Source organism: Trichosurus vulpecula, chromosome 4, assembly GCF_011100635.1.
Source record: "Trichosurus vulpecula isolate mTriVul1 chromosome 4, mTriVul1.pri, whole genome shotgun sequence".
NCBI lineage: Eukaryota > Metazoa > Chordata > Mammalia > Diprotodontia > Phalangeridae > Trichosurus > Trichosurus vulpecula.
The window spans coordinates 389,935,901-389,952,052 of NC_050576.1; the positions used below are offsets into that span (position 1 = coordinate 389,935,901).

At 38.6% G+C, this 16,152-nt stretch overlaps 1 protein-coding gene across 1 annotated transcript in view; it reads left to right on the forward strand.

Moving 5' to 3' along the window:
* The window catches only part of LOC118845825, an 85,294-nt gene that overhangs the window by 62,481 nt on the left and 6,661 nt on the right, over positions 1 to 16,152 (forward strand). Inside the window, exon 6 of the mRNA XM_036753866.1 lies at positions 8,337 to 8,375. Coding sequence (XP_036609761.1) covers positions 8,337 to 8,375 — 39 coding nt within the window. The remainder of the gene's footprint in view (positions 1 to 8,336; positions 8,376 to 16,152) is intronic.

The window sequence follows — 16,152 nt, forward strand, 5'->3', positions numbered from 1 at the left end:
CTTCACAAATAAAACGTGTCTCATTTAGACTTCAGCAACATTGAAAGTCCTATGGGGCAAAGAAAGAGACAAATGTTAAAATATAAGTTCCTTTCAGATATAAATGAACACATCTGAAGAGATTCTGAAGACCTTGAGTAAGGCAGTTGCATATGAAAAGGCCAATGCAGGCAATGAGCTTGCCCCCAGAGTACAGGCTGCCCAAGTCCCTTTGTCTTTAACTATTCATCATAAGACCCAACAGGAATCAAGAAATTTACTGGAGTGGTCAATCTAAGTTAGAGAAATCTACCTCATTGAGAGAACCTAGCTTTGAACCAAGAAAAATTGTTGAATAGGAGAAGCTCTGTCTTTCCTCCCTCCTTCCTGAACATCACAAACTTCAAAGCCAAAGGTCCAGAGGGAGCTTTTTTGGGACTTCTGCCATGCTTGGGCTAAGAGCACAGTAGCACTCCAGGTGAAAAGAACATTGCAACCCTCCACCTGAAACAGCCCAGTCACACCCACTGGAGCCTGAGGATGGAGGTGGTGGAGACAGCAGCTGCCCATTGAATATTATGCCCAGGGAGTTTATGGTATCATCAATTTGCCCAGTATGGATGCCACACCCTTACAAGTGAGTCCAGTGGCCAAGCAGAGCAAGCCCAGCTGAACAGTAGAACAACTTATCTACCAAAACCCATGCCCAAACCGGAAGTGAATTACGTGAGGACTATACAGAGGACAAAGAACATCAAGGTCCTCTGATGCTAGAGTTATGAGTTATCTTGGCCACATGGTTCTCTACACATAGGCCTCACTGTAATTGTACTTAATGTTTGTGCCCACTCTACCCTACCTCCCTGGGACTATGTATGTGTATCTATGGGAGAATATGTCCCAGGTCTGAGGGTAGAATGTTTGGCAATTCCTGTTCTTATCCCATTTAAGCATCTCTTTTTAAGGTGTTAATTGAATCTGCTTGTTATGGTTTTGTTCTTTCATATCTGACTCTTCGCGACCCCATGGATCATATCCTCCACTATTTCCCAAAGTCTCTCCAAGCTCGTGTTCATTGCTTCCACGATGGTGTCTATTCTTCTCATCCTCTGCTGTCCCCTTCTCCTTTCGCCTTCAATCTTTCCCAACATCAGGGTCTTTTCCAATGACTCCAGTCTTCTGATTATATGATCAGAGTATTTAAGCTTCAGCATTTGATCTTCCAATGAATAGCCTGAATTAATTTCCTTACATATTGACTGATTTGAGACTCCCAAAAGTCTCCTCCAGCACCACAACTCCAAAGCGTTGTTCCTACCATGCTCAGCTTTCTTTAAAGTTCAACTTTCACAGCCAAACACCCCTACTGAAAAAAACTATCCTGTGGCTATACAGACTTTTGTCAACAAGATGATGTCTCTACTTTTTAGTATACTGTCCAGATTTTGCATCGTTTTCCTTCCCAGGAATAATTGTATTTTAATTTCATGGCTGCCATTACAGTAATCTTTGAGTCCAAGAATACAAAATCTGACCAGCTTCCGTTTCTTCTCTGTGCCAGGAAGTGATGAGACCAGCTGCCATGATATTAGGTTTGTTTCACTTTGTTTGATGTTAAGTGTCAAGCCAGCTTTTACGCTCTCCTCTTTCACCCTCATCAAGAGGCTTCTCAATTCTTCTTCACTTTTTGCCATCAGAATACGATCAACTGCATGTCTGAGATTATTGATATTTCTCCAGGCAACCTTAATTCTGGTTTTTAATTCATCCAGCCTGGCATTTTGCATGATGTACTCTGCATATAAGTTAAATAAATAAGGTGACAATAGAAAACCTTGTCTTATTCCTTTTCCAATCTTAAACTAATTGGTTTGCTCTATGTTGGGTTCTAACTGTTGCTTTTTGACCTGCATATCAGGACACAAGTAAGCTGATCTAGTACTCCTATCTCCTAATTGTTAAGTGACTTGTGCCCAAGGTCACACACCTAGTAACTGTGTGAAGTGTCTGAGGCCAGATTTGAACTCAGGTCCTACTGACTCTAAAGCTGGTGTTTTACTCACTGTGCCACCTAGATGCCCCAAGTACTCCTGTCTCTTTGAGGACTCATCACATTTTGTTGTGATTCACACAGTCAAAGGCTTTAGTGTAGTCAATGAAGCAAAAGTATATGTTTTTCTGGAACTTTCCTCGTTTCCTCCGTAATCTAGGATATATTGGCAATTTGGTCTCCACTTCCTTTGAGTCTTCAAAACTCAGCCTGCTCTTCTGGTAATCCTCCATTTACATATTGCTGAAGCTTAGCTTGCAGAATTTTAAGTATAACCTTGCTTGTGTGTGAAGTGAGCACCATTGTTCAGTAAGTTGAATATTCTTTGGAATTGCCCTTTTTTAGGATTGGAATGTAAACTGATCTTTTCCAATCCAGTGGCCACTGTGGAGTTTTCCAAATTTGCTGTGTATTGAGTACAGCATTTTAACAGCATCATCTTCTAGGATTTTAAATAACTCGGCTGGAATTCCATCATGTCCACTAGCCTTATCGTTAGCCACTTGACTTCATTCTCCAGGATGTATGATTCTAGAGCAGTAACCACGCCATTGTGGTTATCAGTGGTATTAAGATCTTTCTTGTATAGTTCTTCCATATATTCTTATCACCTCTTCTTAATCTCTTCTGCTTCTGTTAAGTCCTTACCATTTTGGTCTTTTTTCACATCCATTCTTGCATGAGAGGTTCCCTGGATATTTCTAATTTTCTTTTTTTTTTTTGGCAGGGCAATTGGGGTTAAGTGACTTGCCCAAGGTCACACAGCTAGTAAATGTGTCAAGTGTCTGAGACCAGATTTGAACTCAGGTCCTCCTGACTTCAGGGCCAGTGTTCTACTCACTGCACCACCTAGCTACCCCCTATTTCTAATTTTCTTGAAGAGATCTCTTGTCTTTCTCATTCTTTTGTTTCCTTCTGTTTCTTTGCATTGCTTATTTAAGAAAACCTTATGTTTCCTTGGTATTCTCTGGAATTCTGCATTCGGTTGGGTACATCTTTCCCCTTCTCCTTCACCTTTCACTTCCATCTTTCTTCAGCTTTTTGTACAGCCTCATCAGACAGCCATTTTGCTTTCTTGCTCTTCTTTTTCTTTGGGATATTTTTTGTTTCTGCCTCCTGTACAGTATTGTGAACCTTTGCCCATAGTTCTTCAGGCACTCTATCTACCAAATCTAATCCCTTAAATCTGTTCATTACCTCTGCTTCATATTCAAAAGGGATGTTATTTAGATCATATTTATATGGTCTGATGGTTTTCTGTATTTCAATTTAAGTCTGAATTTTACAATAAGAAGCACAGTCCACTCTAGGTCTTGTTTTAACTGACTCTACAGAGCTTCTCTACCTTTGGTTTCAAAATAATCATATATCTGTATATCAATCTGATTTTGATATTGATCATCTTGTGACATCCATGTGTAGAGTAACCTTTGGGGGGTTGTTGAAAAAAGTGTTTGCTATGACCATGAGTCATCCTAACAAAATTCTATTAATCTCTGCCCTGCTTCATTTTGTATTCTAAGGCCAAATTTGCCTGTTATTCCAATTATGCTCTGATTTCCTACTTTTGCATTCCAATCCTCTATAATGAATGTGACATCTTTTTTGGTGATTTTTCTAGAAGATGCTATAGGTCTTCATCAAACTGATCAACTTTGGCCTCTTTGGACAACATCGATGATAACCTTGTATTACTGTGATGTTGAATTAACATTATACCCCTGTACTGCCTTTCTCACCCTTTTATTGACTATGAAGGCTACTCCATTTCTTCTAAGGGATTCTTTCCCACAACTGTAGTATATGTAATGATCACCTGAATTAAATTCATCCATTCCCATCCATTCAAGTTCACTGACACCGAGGACATTGATGCTAAATCTTTCAGTCTCCTCTTTGACCACATCCAGCTTACCTTGGTTTATAGATCTTACAATCCAGGTTCCTGTGCGATACTGATCTTTACAGCATCAGCGTTTCCTTTCATCACCGGACACATCTGCAGCTGAGCTGCCCTTTGGCTTTGGCCCAGCTACTTCATTAACTCGTAGTTATCTTCTGCTCTCCCCCAGTAATGTGTTGATACCTTCTGATCTGAGAGGCTCATCTTCTGATGTCATATCTTTTATCATTTTAATACTGTCCACGAGGTTTTCTTGACAAAAATACTGGAGTGGTTTGCCATTTCCTTTCCCAGGGGATCACCTTCTGTCAGAACTCTCTACCGTGACCTGTCTATCTTGAGTAACTCTGCACAGCATAGCTCATAATTTCATTGTGCTACTCAAGCCACTATGCCCCAACAAGGCTGAGATCCAGGAGGGGATTGAATCTACTAGCTAGTGTTAATAGAAGCACACTGATGGGGTGAATCAGTTAGTGTAACCCACAAGGTTACTCCTATAACCAGAAGTAGGAATGGTTCCTCTAGGGACCTGACTTGCCAGGGCCAGTGCAAGTTGGGGAACTGAGCAGAGAAGAGGCATTACACATGAATAATACATACACACATGAATGCATAATAAATACATGTGTGTATATAAACACGTGTATATGTACACATGTATGTGTATCTTTGCCTCTGTCTGTGAATTGAGGGAGGAGAAGGAAAAAGAACTAGACGTGCAATTTCTTTGGTAGAGGGATCTCTGAGTGAAGAAACTCCATTTATCAACATAGAGCCCTAACTGCTCTTTAACTAATTGAACTAGAGGTTTGCCCAGGGCACTGAAAGTTTAAGTGATTTGCCCAGAATAATTCAATAAGTACTGTCAGAGGTGAGACTTGAACCCAAATCTTTCTGAATTCAAGGTCAGCTTTCTCTACACTTCACCTCTGCCTCATATATTAAGGGGAACTATTCAATTTATTTGTGTATATGTTTACTGAGCTCCTTTGAAGGCAGGGACCATGTCATATTTCATTCTGTATTCTTCACTCTTAACCTGGCACAGTGCTCTGAATTTAACAGGCACTTAATAAAGACTTGGTTGTTGAACTGAGCTGAACTGAACTTCTTCCCAGGGAGAATTGTTAGATCCTGGAATAAATTGCTAAGGGCAACAACAGATTCCTTCCCCATGATACATAGTAAGTTCTCATCTGCCAGGGTTGATTCAAGTGTGACCCTTTGAGAAGACAGAAAGAGGATGACCCCTCAAAAGGATTCTATAACCTTGAAATTCTATAATGAATACCTACAGTGGTCATTTTTATTTCTCATAAGAAAATGCATTTGTTTATTTTATGGGTTTCACAGGATGAGCAGGCATACGTGGGTTGTAATCTGCTTCAATGTAGGGACTTCTTAAATCAGTGAGGTCCCACTGGAATATTTGAGTATGAGGACAGAAGCATAGCTATTAAGAATATAGTAAAAGCCTGGAGAGAGGAAAACTCTTTACATGTCATCCACCACAAAAATTTCACATTTTAGAAAAAACATTGCTGATTAACTTACATGCCTAGTGTATGATGAATGATTTAAATGACTACCACATGCTTTCACTTATCTATAAATAAAATATTTGGGGCCATCACCAGTTGTCTTGACTTATGTCTTGCCACTGGATTCCAATGACTCGGGAGGAGAGAGTGAGGCTGATGACTGCACAGCTCTGCCTCATTTAAATCCAATTCATTGCAAGGCAAGACATCGCCATAGTTCTTCAGTTACTCTGTCTACTAGATCTAACACCTTAAATCTATTCATTACTTCCACGTCATATTCACAAAACAATTTATTTAGATCCTTGGTCCTCTTCAAGAATGAAGCACAAACAACAAATAGAATGTTATGGGTTCACTATCACTAGGACTTTTGTTGAGCTGCTTTCCCAGTAGTAAGGATGAGATGGCCATCCTTATCCACCGAGTCACCCACATTCATCCAGTTGAGCATAGATATTGGCTCATTCTATAAATTCTCTTGGAAACTGATGCTCGCTTTTCAGACATCTTGAAGCTGATAAGGTCAATGCCATCAGGTCAGCTTTGCTGTGAATTAATTGCATTACAAAACTGCATTACATTGCCCAACGAAGCGGGTAGAGGAGAAAAGAATGGTGCTCCCTGTCTTGTTTCCATATTGCTGCCACATTACCTGGTACATGAAGCCTTTTGCCTCCTCGGGCAGGGCTCCAGAATCTGAGGAAAGGAGGAAAAGGGGAAAAGAAAAATAAAGGAGGCAGAAAATTAACTTCTCACTCATTGAGAAGCAGGGATATATTTATTAATTCAATTTTTATTGAATATGATGCATGGACTCACAGATAGACAGGTAAGGAATGTTTTACTCCAAGAAGTACTTTTTCTAGTGTGTGAATTTCTATCTTTGTATCCCCAGTACTACTTAATTAATGTTGAATTGAACAAGGGGTGGGAGTGGGAGTGGGAGGGAGGACTGATTACAGTAATGCATATGAAATTTCTCTCCAAAATTTTTTTAAGAAATCTGAATGATTTATCACTTGTATTCTAGAGGAAGCTATTTCCATTAGGGAAAAGAACTAGGAAGTCAAAAAATTGTAATTTCCCAAGCTTTCTTTCTTACAGAGAGGAAATAATAGAGTTAAATGAGGAAGAGAGTGACAATGATACACATACCACCGCAATGGTCTTAGTCAGATTTTTCAGGCTTCAAATGAATCAGGAAATGGACTTTCTATAGGTTCTATGTGCCTCTGATGGTCTAGATATGAGTATTTTTTGAGAACTGAAGAGCAGTTATCATATCAACCAGAGTTGACTAAGGAAATGAGTATTTTAGCTTTCTTTCATGGAATTTTTAGCAAAATAACTATGCATGCACCTTGGACTAACTTACATGCATGCAAGCATTTGACTTTGAACCAATGCTAGAGATTCTCCACTTACTATAGCTGCTCATGAACCTTTGGTGTTCTTTGTAACCAAGAATGAACCATGGCCCTCACTGAGGGGCTCCAAAGCTATAGGATGACTCCAATATTCTAGTTTAACTACACTTTCTACTTCCCTGCTAACTTCAGTGTATTAAGCCTAGTACAGCTTATCACAGAACAGCAAGGAGCTTCTTGAGTCAAACTCTGAGAAATCAGGGTGGCATGTGAATATGTACAAGAAAATGTGTTTCAGATAGACATTTGCTATCAAACTGTGTATACTTATCATTCACCAATTAGATCATGTCTTGCAAGAAGTATGATTGCTTCCCTCAGTGTTTTCTTTATTATTGGAGTTATCATAGTCCCAAGTGAGCTAGCACTATTTCCAGGAGCAACCTATGGAGACATAAATGTGCCTAGAAGGTACAAAGTAAGTTTGGATTCATCTTTTCCCATAACAAAATTGTTAATACAACTCTTATGTACTACCTCACACTTAGATTGGCTAATATGATAGAAGAGGAAAATGACAAATATTTGAGAGGGTATGGAAAATTTGGGACACAGGAGTTGTTGGTGGAGTTATGAACTGATCCAACCATTCTGAAGAACTATAAAACTGTGTATACCCTTTGACTCAGCAACTCCACTACTAGGTCTGTATCCCAAAGAGATATTTTTAAAAAGAAAAAAAAGGACCCATATGTATGAAAATATTTACAGCAGCTCTTTTTGTGATAATAAAGAACTGGAAATTGAAGGGATGCCCATCAATTGAGGAATGGCTGAACAAGTTGTGATATATGATTTTGATGGAATACTATTGTGCCATAAGAAATGATGAGCAAGATGCTTTCAGAAAAACCTGGGAAGACTTAAATGAACTGATGCAAAGTGAAGCGAGAGGAGAACATTGTACAATGATCAGCTGTGAATGACTTAGCTCTTCTCAGCAATACAGAGATCCATGACAATTCTGAAGGACTTCGGTTGAAAAATGCTATCTGACTCCAAAGAGAGGACTGGTGGCGTCTGAATGCAGATCAAAGCATACTGTTACTGTTGTGGTGGTGGTTGTTGTCTTTCTTTACTTTTCTTGGGTTTTGTATCTGTTCTTTCACAATATGACTACTATGGAAATATGCTTTGCATGACTGCCCATGTATAACCTTTATCAAATTGCTTGTCTTCTCAATGAGGGGGTGGGGAAGGAGGGTAGGAGAGAATTTTGGAACTCAAATTATAAAAACCAAAGGTTAAAAATTATTTTTATATGTAATTAGAAAAAATAAAATATTAAAACTTTTTTAAAAAAAGATAGTTGTTAGCCCAAGTATTTATTCCTGTTATTATTATTATCACTATAAGATTATTATTATAATGATTGGTAATGATAATAGTGATAGGGCATTGAGACTAGACCTATGTTTTTATTGATCTAGGTAATGCCATGGATAAGAAAACTCCCTCCACCACTGCAGGTTGGTCCCTTTTCTATAATTTATAGATTTACCTAGAAGTTAAATGACTTACCAAAGATCACAGAGACAACACATACAAGATTTAAACTTAGGTCTTCCTGTTTCCAAGGCCAGCTTCATATTCCCTACACCACGCTAGCTCTTTCCTGATTTAAGAAAAAATTAATGACAATAGGGTTACCTAGGTGGCACAATGGATAGAGCACCAGTCCTGGAGTCAGGGAGGACCTGAGTTCAAATCCAGCCTCAGACACTTGACACTTACTAGCTCTGTGACCCTAAGCAAGTCATTTAACCCTGATTTCCTCGCAAAATAAATTATAACAATTATATTAACCAACAATATCTTGCATTTCTAAGGTGCTTTATGGTTTGCCAAGCACTGTCATTTCTTTGTAAAATCTGAAGTATATGATTCCTTCTCATCTCTGATACTGCGACCATGCTGGTGCAGGCCCTCATCACCTCACACATGGACTACTCCAACAGCCCACCACATGATCTCCCTGTCTCAGGTTTCTCCCTACTGCAGTCCAGCTCCCACTGAGGTACCAAATTCATATTCCAAAAGCTCATCCTTGACAATATCATTCCCTGGTTGATAAATTCCAGTGGTTCCCTTTTACTTCCAAGAGCAAATATAAAATCCTCTATTTGGCATTTTAAAATCTTCATAAAATGGCCCTTTCCTATCTTTCCAGTTTTCTTACATCTTGTTCCCCTCTACATACCTGACCATCAGTAACACCAGCCTTTTTGCTGTTCACGTGACACTCCATCTCCTGACTCCAAGCATTTTCTCTGTCTGTCCCTCCTTCCTGAAATGCTTTTGTCCCCTCTCATCTCTGCCCTCTAACTTCCCTGGATTCCACCAAGTCTCAAATAAAGTCCACTTTCTGCAATAAGCCTTTCCCATTCCTCCTCAATCTCAATGCCTTCCCTCTGAGACTACTCCCAACTTATCTGGTCTATATTGTACTGATACATAGTTGTTTGCATGTTGTCTGCCCCATTTGATTGTGAACTGCTCGAGAGCAGGGACTGTTCTGTTTGTTTGTTTTCATTTTTCTTCATACCCCCAGTGCTTAGCACAGTGCCTGGTACATAGGTCCTTAATAAACGCAGGTTGACGCTCAGCCTATATTAACTCATTTGATATCCTTACAACAATGCTATGAGGTAAGTGCAACAGATGTTATGATTTTCATGCTATGGAAGAAGATGTCCAGTAAGTAGGAGATGTTGAAGTTAAATGCGAGTCTTCCTGATTCTTTGGGAAACATTCGGTCATTATTTTCCTTCGGAAAGTAACAATAAAGGATCCTCTATTGTTTTGTGTAACAACATCATGATGACATAACATAAGAAAATGTCAGCCAGGACGCCATCCATTTGGTTCAATTCAGCCGCTTTCAGGAGGAAAGAAAGAATGCACATGCAGGATTCTCAGAATTATAGACTTTTAAATCTAGAAAAACTTTTCGAGTTCTAATCCAACCCACTTATCTCATAAATGAAGAAACTTAGAGGCCTAGAGAAGTTACTTACCCTAAGTCACATGAATAGTAAACAGGAGAGAAAAGATTTGAACCTGGGTCTTCTGACTTTAGACCCATTGCTCTTTCGGTTATGTTGATGATACCCAAAGGGTATGTGTCTAGAAATTCCACCCCACAGCTCCTGATATGGCTACAAGATTCTTGGAGCTGAGGGCTCACCAATTTGCTATCGACCACTTGGCTTCTTCAGATGAACTGGCTGGGATCAAAGGGGTCAACAGCCATGGCTTGGCTGTACTATGCTAGGCTGGCCTGCCTATATGAGCTGTGCTTCAGCCCATAATGGTCTCCCCATTTGCCTCCGCAGTCAAGTATACAAGCTGCATTCAAGCATATTGTTCTGTGCTTTGAGATATCTCTCCTTTGAAAAGGATTGAACAAAATCAGCCTCTATTCTAACACTAATGTAGGCATTAAAAAGGTTAGAAAAACAGTTTCTGTGCGTGCACAGTGGCCAATTTTCAAACATTAACTCCTCCATCCTTAATATTTTCTGTAAGCCCCAAAGAAGGTTTGTTCCACATGACAGACTAAATGGCTGCATCATTTTATTTAAAAGAGAGAAATTGATTTTGAGTTTATGAGAGGGCAAAAAAAAAAGTGACAGGCCCCAGAAAACATTTTTTTAAAGATATGACTTTTAAAATGGTCAAATAGGCTTAAAAATATTTGTGAGAAAAATGTGTTCCCAGGCTAAGATCCTACGTGATGTATTTCAAACCAGAGTGCACTTTCACAGCTCAATTCTAAATCACTGATAATAGGACTTTATAAAAGGCAATTCTGACAACCCTTTAAGAAACCAAGGCATTAAGCAGATAGTATTAGAACTCCAGGAAAGTTAATTACTATGTCAGCTGTGCCAAGGGTTTAGGAGAGCCCCGATGCTCAGAACCATGATTCTAGGCCAGCTTAATTTTGCTCCTATAATCTAGCCATGCAAATTAACACATACCCACAGAGCCAGGGCCTTCCTGGAAATCAGACCAGGGCTTAGCAAATCAGAATGACTCCGGCCTCACCTCAATGAAGCTTTTCCCCAATAGACTGCTCACATCCATCAGTGAATCATTCATTCAAGTATTTACTGAGTACCCACAGGGTGCATGGTGAGTAAGTACCCCGGGGTCAATATTAAGGAAGGGCAGGAATCTCTCTTCTCTCAAGAAGCTTAAAATCTAATAGGAGAACCAAGACTGAAGAATATATTATCTACAGAAATATGGCATTATAATATTCACAGAAGTGCAGGGAGAAGAAAAGAAGGCCAAGAGCTAGCACAGGCCTACTGCGGCTGCTAACTAGGGCAAGGTTACTGTAGGATGAGCTTTGGAATTTCCATGGCAATTTAAAATGATAAAATATCATTTTAATTCATTTTTTTTCGGTGAGCAAAAATCTATCTTCTCTTTTCTTCCTCCCTCTACAAATGAGAACGAAAGAAAACAAAATTCTGTTACAAACACGTGTAGTCAAGCGGAACAAATTTCTACATTTGCCACATCCAGAAACAAATTATCTCATTTTGCACTCTTGAATGCCTCACCTCTCTTATAAGATGGATTGCATGTTTCATCATTGGTCCTCTGGAATCATGATTAGTCATAATGCTGATCCGAGTTTTTAGTTCTTTCAAAATCAATTAGCTTTACAATACTGTTGTTATTGTATAGATTGTTTTCCTAGTTCTAGTCACTTCACTGCATCAGTTCATACATGTCTTCTCAGGTTTCTCTAAAACCATCTCCCTCAACATTTTTTACAGAACAATAGTATTCTGTGATATTTATTACTATACCTGAATCAGCCATTCCCCAACTGATGGGCATCCCTTCAGTTTTCATTTCTTTGTCATTACAAAAAGAGTTATAAATATTTCTTATATATCCTTAGAGTTTGTTTTCCATAGGACTAATCCCTCCCCTAATCTTCCCTCCCTCTAATTGACCCCCCTCTCCTTTCTCCCTTTCCCTCCTGTTTCCTTATTGAATGAAATGTATTTCTATATGCAGCTCTCTGTATATGTTTGTTCTTCCCTTATTCGGACAGTTCAAATGTGAGATTCAGTTGTTACCTACTTCTCCCACCCTTTCCTTCTTGTTTGCATAGACTTCTAATTGTGAGCAGTTATGTGCAATAATTTTCCACCTTGATGAAAATCAGGCCACTGGACCCAGATGGCTCAGGAAGAGAAAGTGAGGCTGGTGACCTTGCACAGCCCTCCCTCACTCAAATCAAAGTCAACTGCAAGTCATGTCATCATTTCCCTGATGCCATGGTCCTCTTCAAGAGCAAAGGATGAACACAACAACAACTGTATTCCTGTCCCCTCTTTTTCCATTCTTCTTTTAAGATCCTCAAAACATAATAGAACCACTCCTAGGCCTTGTGTCTAATTAGACTCCCTTTATGATTCTTGGTAGATGATAGGGTTCAGACGGGATACATATATCATATCCTCATATTAGAATATAAACAGTTTATCCTTTTGGGACCATTATGATTGTTCTTACATGTTTATATCTCTTTACTCCTGTATTTAAAATTTAAAGTTCCTATGCAACTAATGTGGTCTTTTCATCAGGAATGCTGGGAAGTCCTCCATTTCATTAAAAGCCCATTTTCCCCCTGTAGGATTATGCTCATTTTTGACGGGTAAATTGTTCTTGGATGTAAGTTTTTACCTTCTGGGATATTTAATATTACGGGCTCTCCATTTCTTTCTAGTTGTGATTGCTAAATTGTGTATGATCTTGACTGTGGCTTCTCAGTACTTTGAATTCTTTCTGGGTGTTCGCAGTATTTTTTTTCTTTGACCAAGAATCTCTGGATTTGGGCTATAATGTTCCTGGAAGTTTTCTTTTGAGAGTTTCTTTTGGATGGTGACCAGTGAATTCTTTCTATTTCTGTTTTGCCGCTGGTTCAAAGAGATCTGGACAGTTTTCTTATAATATTTCTTAAAATATGATGTCGAGGCTCTTTTTTGGTCATGACTTTCAAATAGTCCTATGATTCTTATATTTTTTTCCTCCTTGATCTGTTTTCCTGGTCAGTTGTTTATACTATGAGGTACCTTACATTTTCTTCTATCTTTTTTCTGTCTTTTGACTTTGTTTTAACATTTCTTTTTGTCTAGTAGAAGGCATTAGTCTTTACTTGGCCCACTCTAATTTTTATGGAGTTTGTTGCTTGGGCAAGGTTTTGTATCTATTGTGCCAAGCTGTTAATTCCCTTTCTAATTATTTTCTTTTTCTGTAGCTCTCATTTCTTTTCCAGTTTTTCCTATAATGCCCTCATGTCACTTATTTAAAAAAAACATTGTAAATTCTTTTTTTTTACTCTTACCTTATCATTTCCATAAATTCCAGTTCAATTTATGCCCAATCTCTGCTTTCCTTTGACACTTTACTCTTAGATGTTTTTGGAGTCATTCTTTTCTTCTGGGTTTGTGCCTTGAGTGTCTCTGTCACCATAGTAGCATTTATAATGGGATTTTGCACATCTGTATGCATGTTTGCTCATTCTTCCAGCCTACTTCCTGACTTTAAAATTTATTTTAGAATCAGGGTCTGTGTGGCTCTGGAGGGAAAATCAGGTCCTACTGTTGCTTTGGGGGAAGGGGAAGAGAGTATTAAGCATTGTGTTATTCCAAAATCTCAGAACTAGCTCAGTCTAGAAAACTTAAAGCTTTCAGTTCTCTCAACATGGTCTGAATCAGGACAGTCTTATCATTGCCTTCTTGGTCTGAGTTCTACAAGTTCCTGACTTGGGTTCCAGCTGGAGAAATAAATCTTTGGGCTTGTCTATTTGGAGTTTCAATAGATGACTGCTGGACTCAGCCACCACTAACCCAATGGAAATTTCTGCAGGTTGAGTAACAGAATTTCAGGCTCTCTCCTTAGTCTGGGAATTCGTATCCTGCTTATTCTCTTCAGGCTTCAGCTTGATCTAGAGCCTAGAACTGAGATCTCTCTCCATTCCTGAGGCTCAAGACACACAATGGATGCTAACTTCTGAATTTTTCCCTTGATCAGCACATAGCCTAGGACTTGTGACCATTCCTCACCTGGGAATGCTACCCCTATCTTGATCCACCCCGGATCTATAACCTGGGACTAGTAAATAAGGGAGCTGCCAGTTGACAACTGTTCTTATACCCTACATGAGTTTTGGGCCTCCATGTTGGATCTAGAACCTCATCTTGTCCTGATGCACAGCTTCTCCCTGCATTGGAACATTCCATCATTGTACCCCAGGCCAGACCCCATCCCCAGGATCAATAGAACTATCTGCTTCCCTTTGTCAAACTGGGCTAAAAAAATATTCATGACTTTCTTTCTTGTATTTCCTAGTCAGAATTTAGTCTGGTGCATTTTCTAGATCTATTTAGAGGAATTTTTAGAGTGAAGCTCCCTGAACTTTTTCCCATTACTTCACTATCATGGCTCTACCAGATCTCTCCCTAACAACTTCAAAGCAGGTTGAAGTGCAGTGCAACTAAGAGGCAGAAGGCAAAAAATGTCAGGAACGGAGCATAGTGTGAGCACATGATTTTCTCATTTGGGAAGATAAAAATTGCAGAAGGAAAAGAAGGCAGAAAGGAGAAACTACCACTTCCTTCAAAAAGTGGTTCCTGTGTAACACACTTCCAGAGCTCTCTACCCCATGGAGGGTCTGGAGGAATTTATGAAATCTCAGAGATTCAGGAATTTCTATACCTGATCAGAGACTAGGTCTAATATTTCTTTGTGCCTTCCACAGAGCCTAACATATGCTTTGCACATAGAGCTCAATAAATGTTTATTGAGAAATAAAACTGTAAATCACTAATGAGAGAAATGTTAATCAAGATAAGTCTTAAGTTTCACATCACTCCCAGCAAATTGGCAAAGACAATGAAATATGGGAATCATCAAAGTTGGAGGGGTTATAGAAAGATGACCCACCAATGCACTGTTGGTGAAGCTGTGAATTGGTCTGATAACCTGAAAAGCACTTTGGAATTATGTGAAGAAAATGACTAAAGTGTCTATTTTCCATCCTCCATACTTTCAAAAGGTTAATGATAAAAAGAAAGACCTCATAGAAACCAAAATACTTATAGCTGTTCCTAAGAACTGGAAAAAGAAAATTCCCATTGATTAGAGAATGGCAAAATAAGTTGTGGTACTGCTGTTATTGTTGTTACATAAATGTAACCAAACATCATTGTGCTGTAAGAAAGAATGAATATGATAAATAGAAATATAGAAGATTTGTATGAACTGATGCAAAATGAAGTAAGTAGAACCAGGAAAGCAACATACACTGTGATTACCATAATGTAAATTGAAAGAATAACAACAAAAAATTGAATTTATAATGACCAAGCTTGGCCCAGAGAACAGATGTAAGAAGGCATCCCTCTCTCCTCTTTGCAGAGTTGTGAGGGACCACAAGTATGGGATACGATAAATAATGCCTGAATTTCTCATTTGTTGGTTAGCTTTGCCAAACTGTTTTTTTCTTTTATTTTTTGTTACGATGGATGCCTCTCTGCGTGGGGTAAGTAATGGAAGTCAGATAAATCGGGAAATGTAGATGATATAAAGCTGAAAGATATCAATAAAATTTATTTTTAAAAGAAATGTTTGTTGATTGATTAAATAACTTATTTCAAAAAACAGTTGGTTCTACAAAAACATTCTGTTTCATATAATACATATTTTATCTGACATCTATTTTAAAGGAAATTTCCTTTCTTCATGCCTTCATTCACTCATCCAACAAATTTTTATTAGGCACTTAACAGAGTACAATATTCTGTGTGAGACTCTGGCTTATTTATGTAAAACTAAATAAGACATGTTATATGGCATAATGAAAAGAACAAAGAACTAGAAGCCAAATTCTGCCACTTACTGACTATATGTATATATACATATATGTATATGTATACGTATATACAAGCATGCATACATACAGCACAGGAACTAGTGGCAAAGTGCCTCTGCAATCTGGAAAATCCATGTAAATTTTTTTGGCCCTCCCTTTGTACCAGAGAAGAAGTCTGAATTGTTTCTTTTTCTTTTATGCGGTATTTACAATACCTTATTGTAAAATTTGGGCTCAACATTTGCTCATAGGCTCTGTGTTATCTATTGGCTTTCATATGTTATCTACAGCTTCCAAAACTCCCAAAATATTTTCTTTTAATTTCTTATGCCAACCTGCGATAT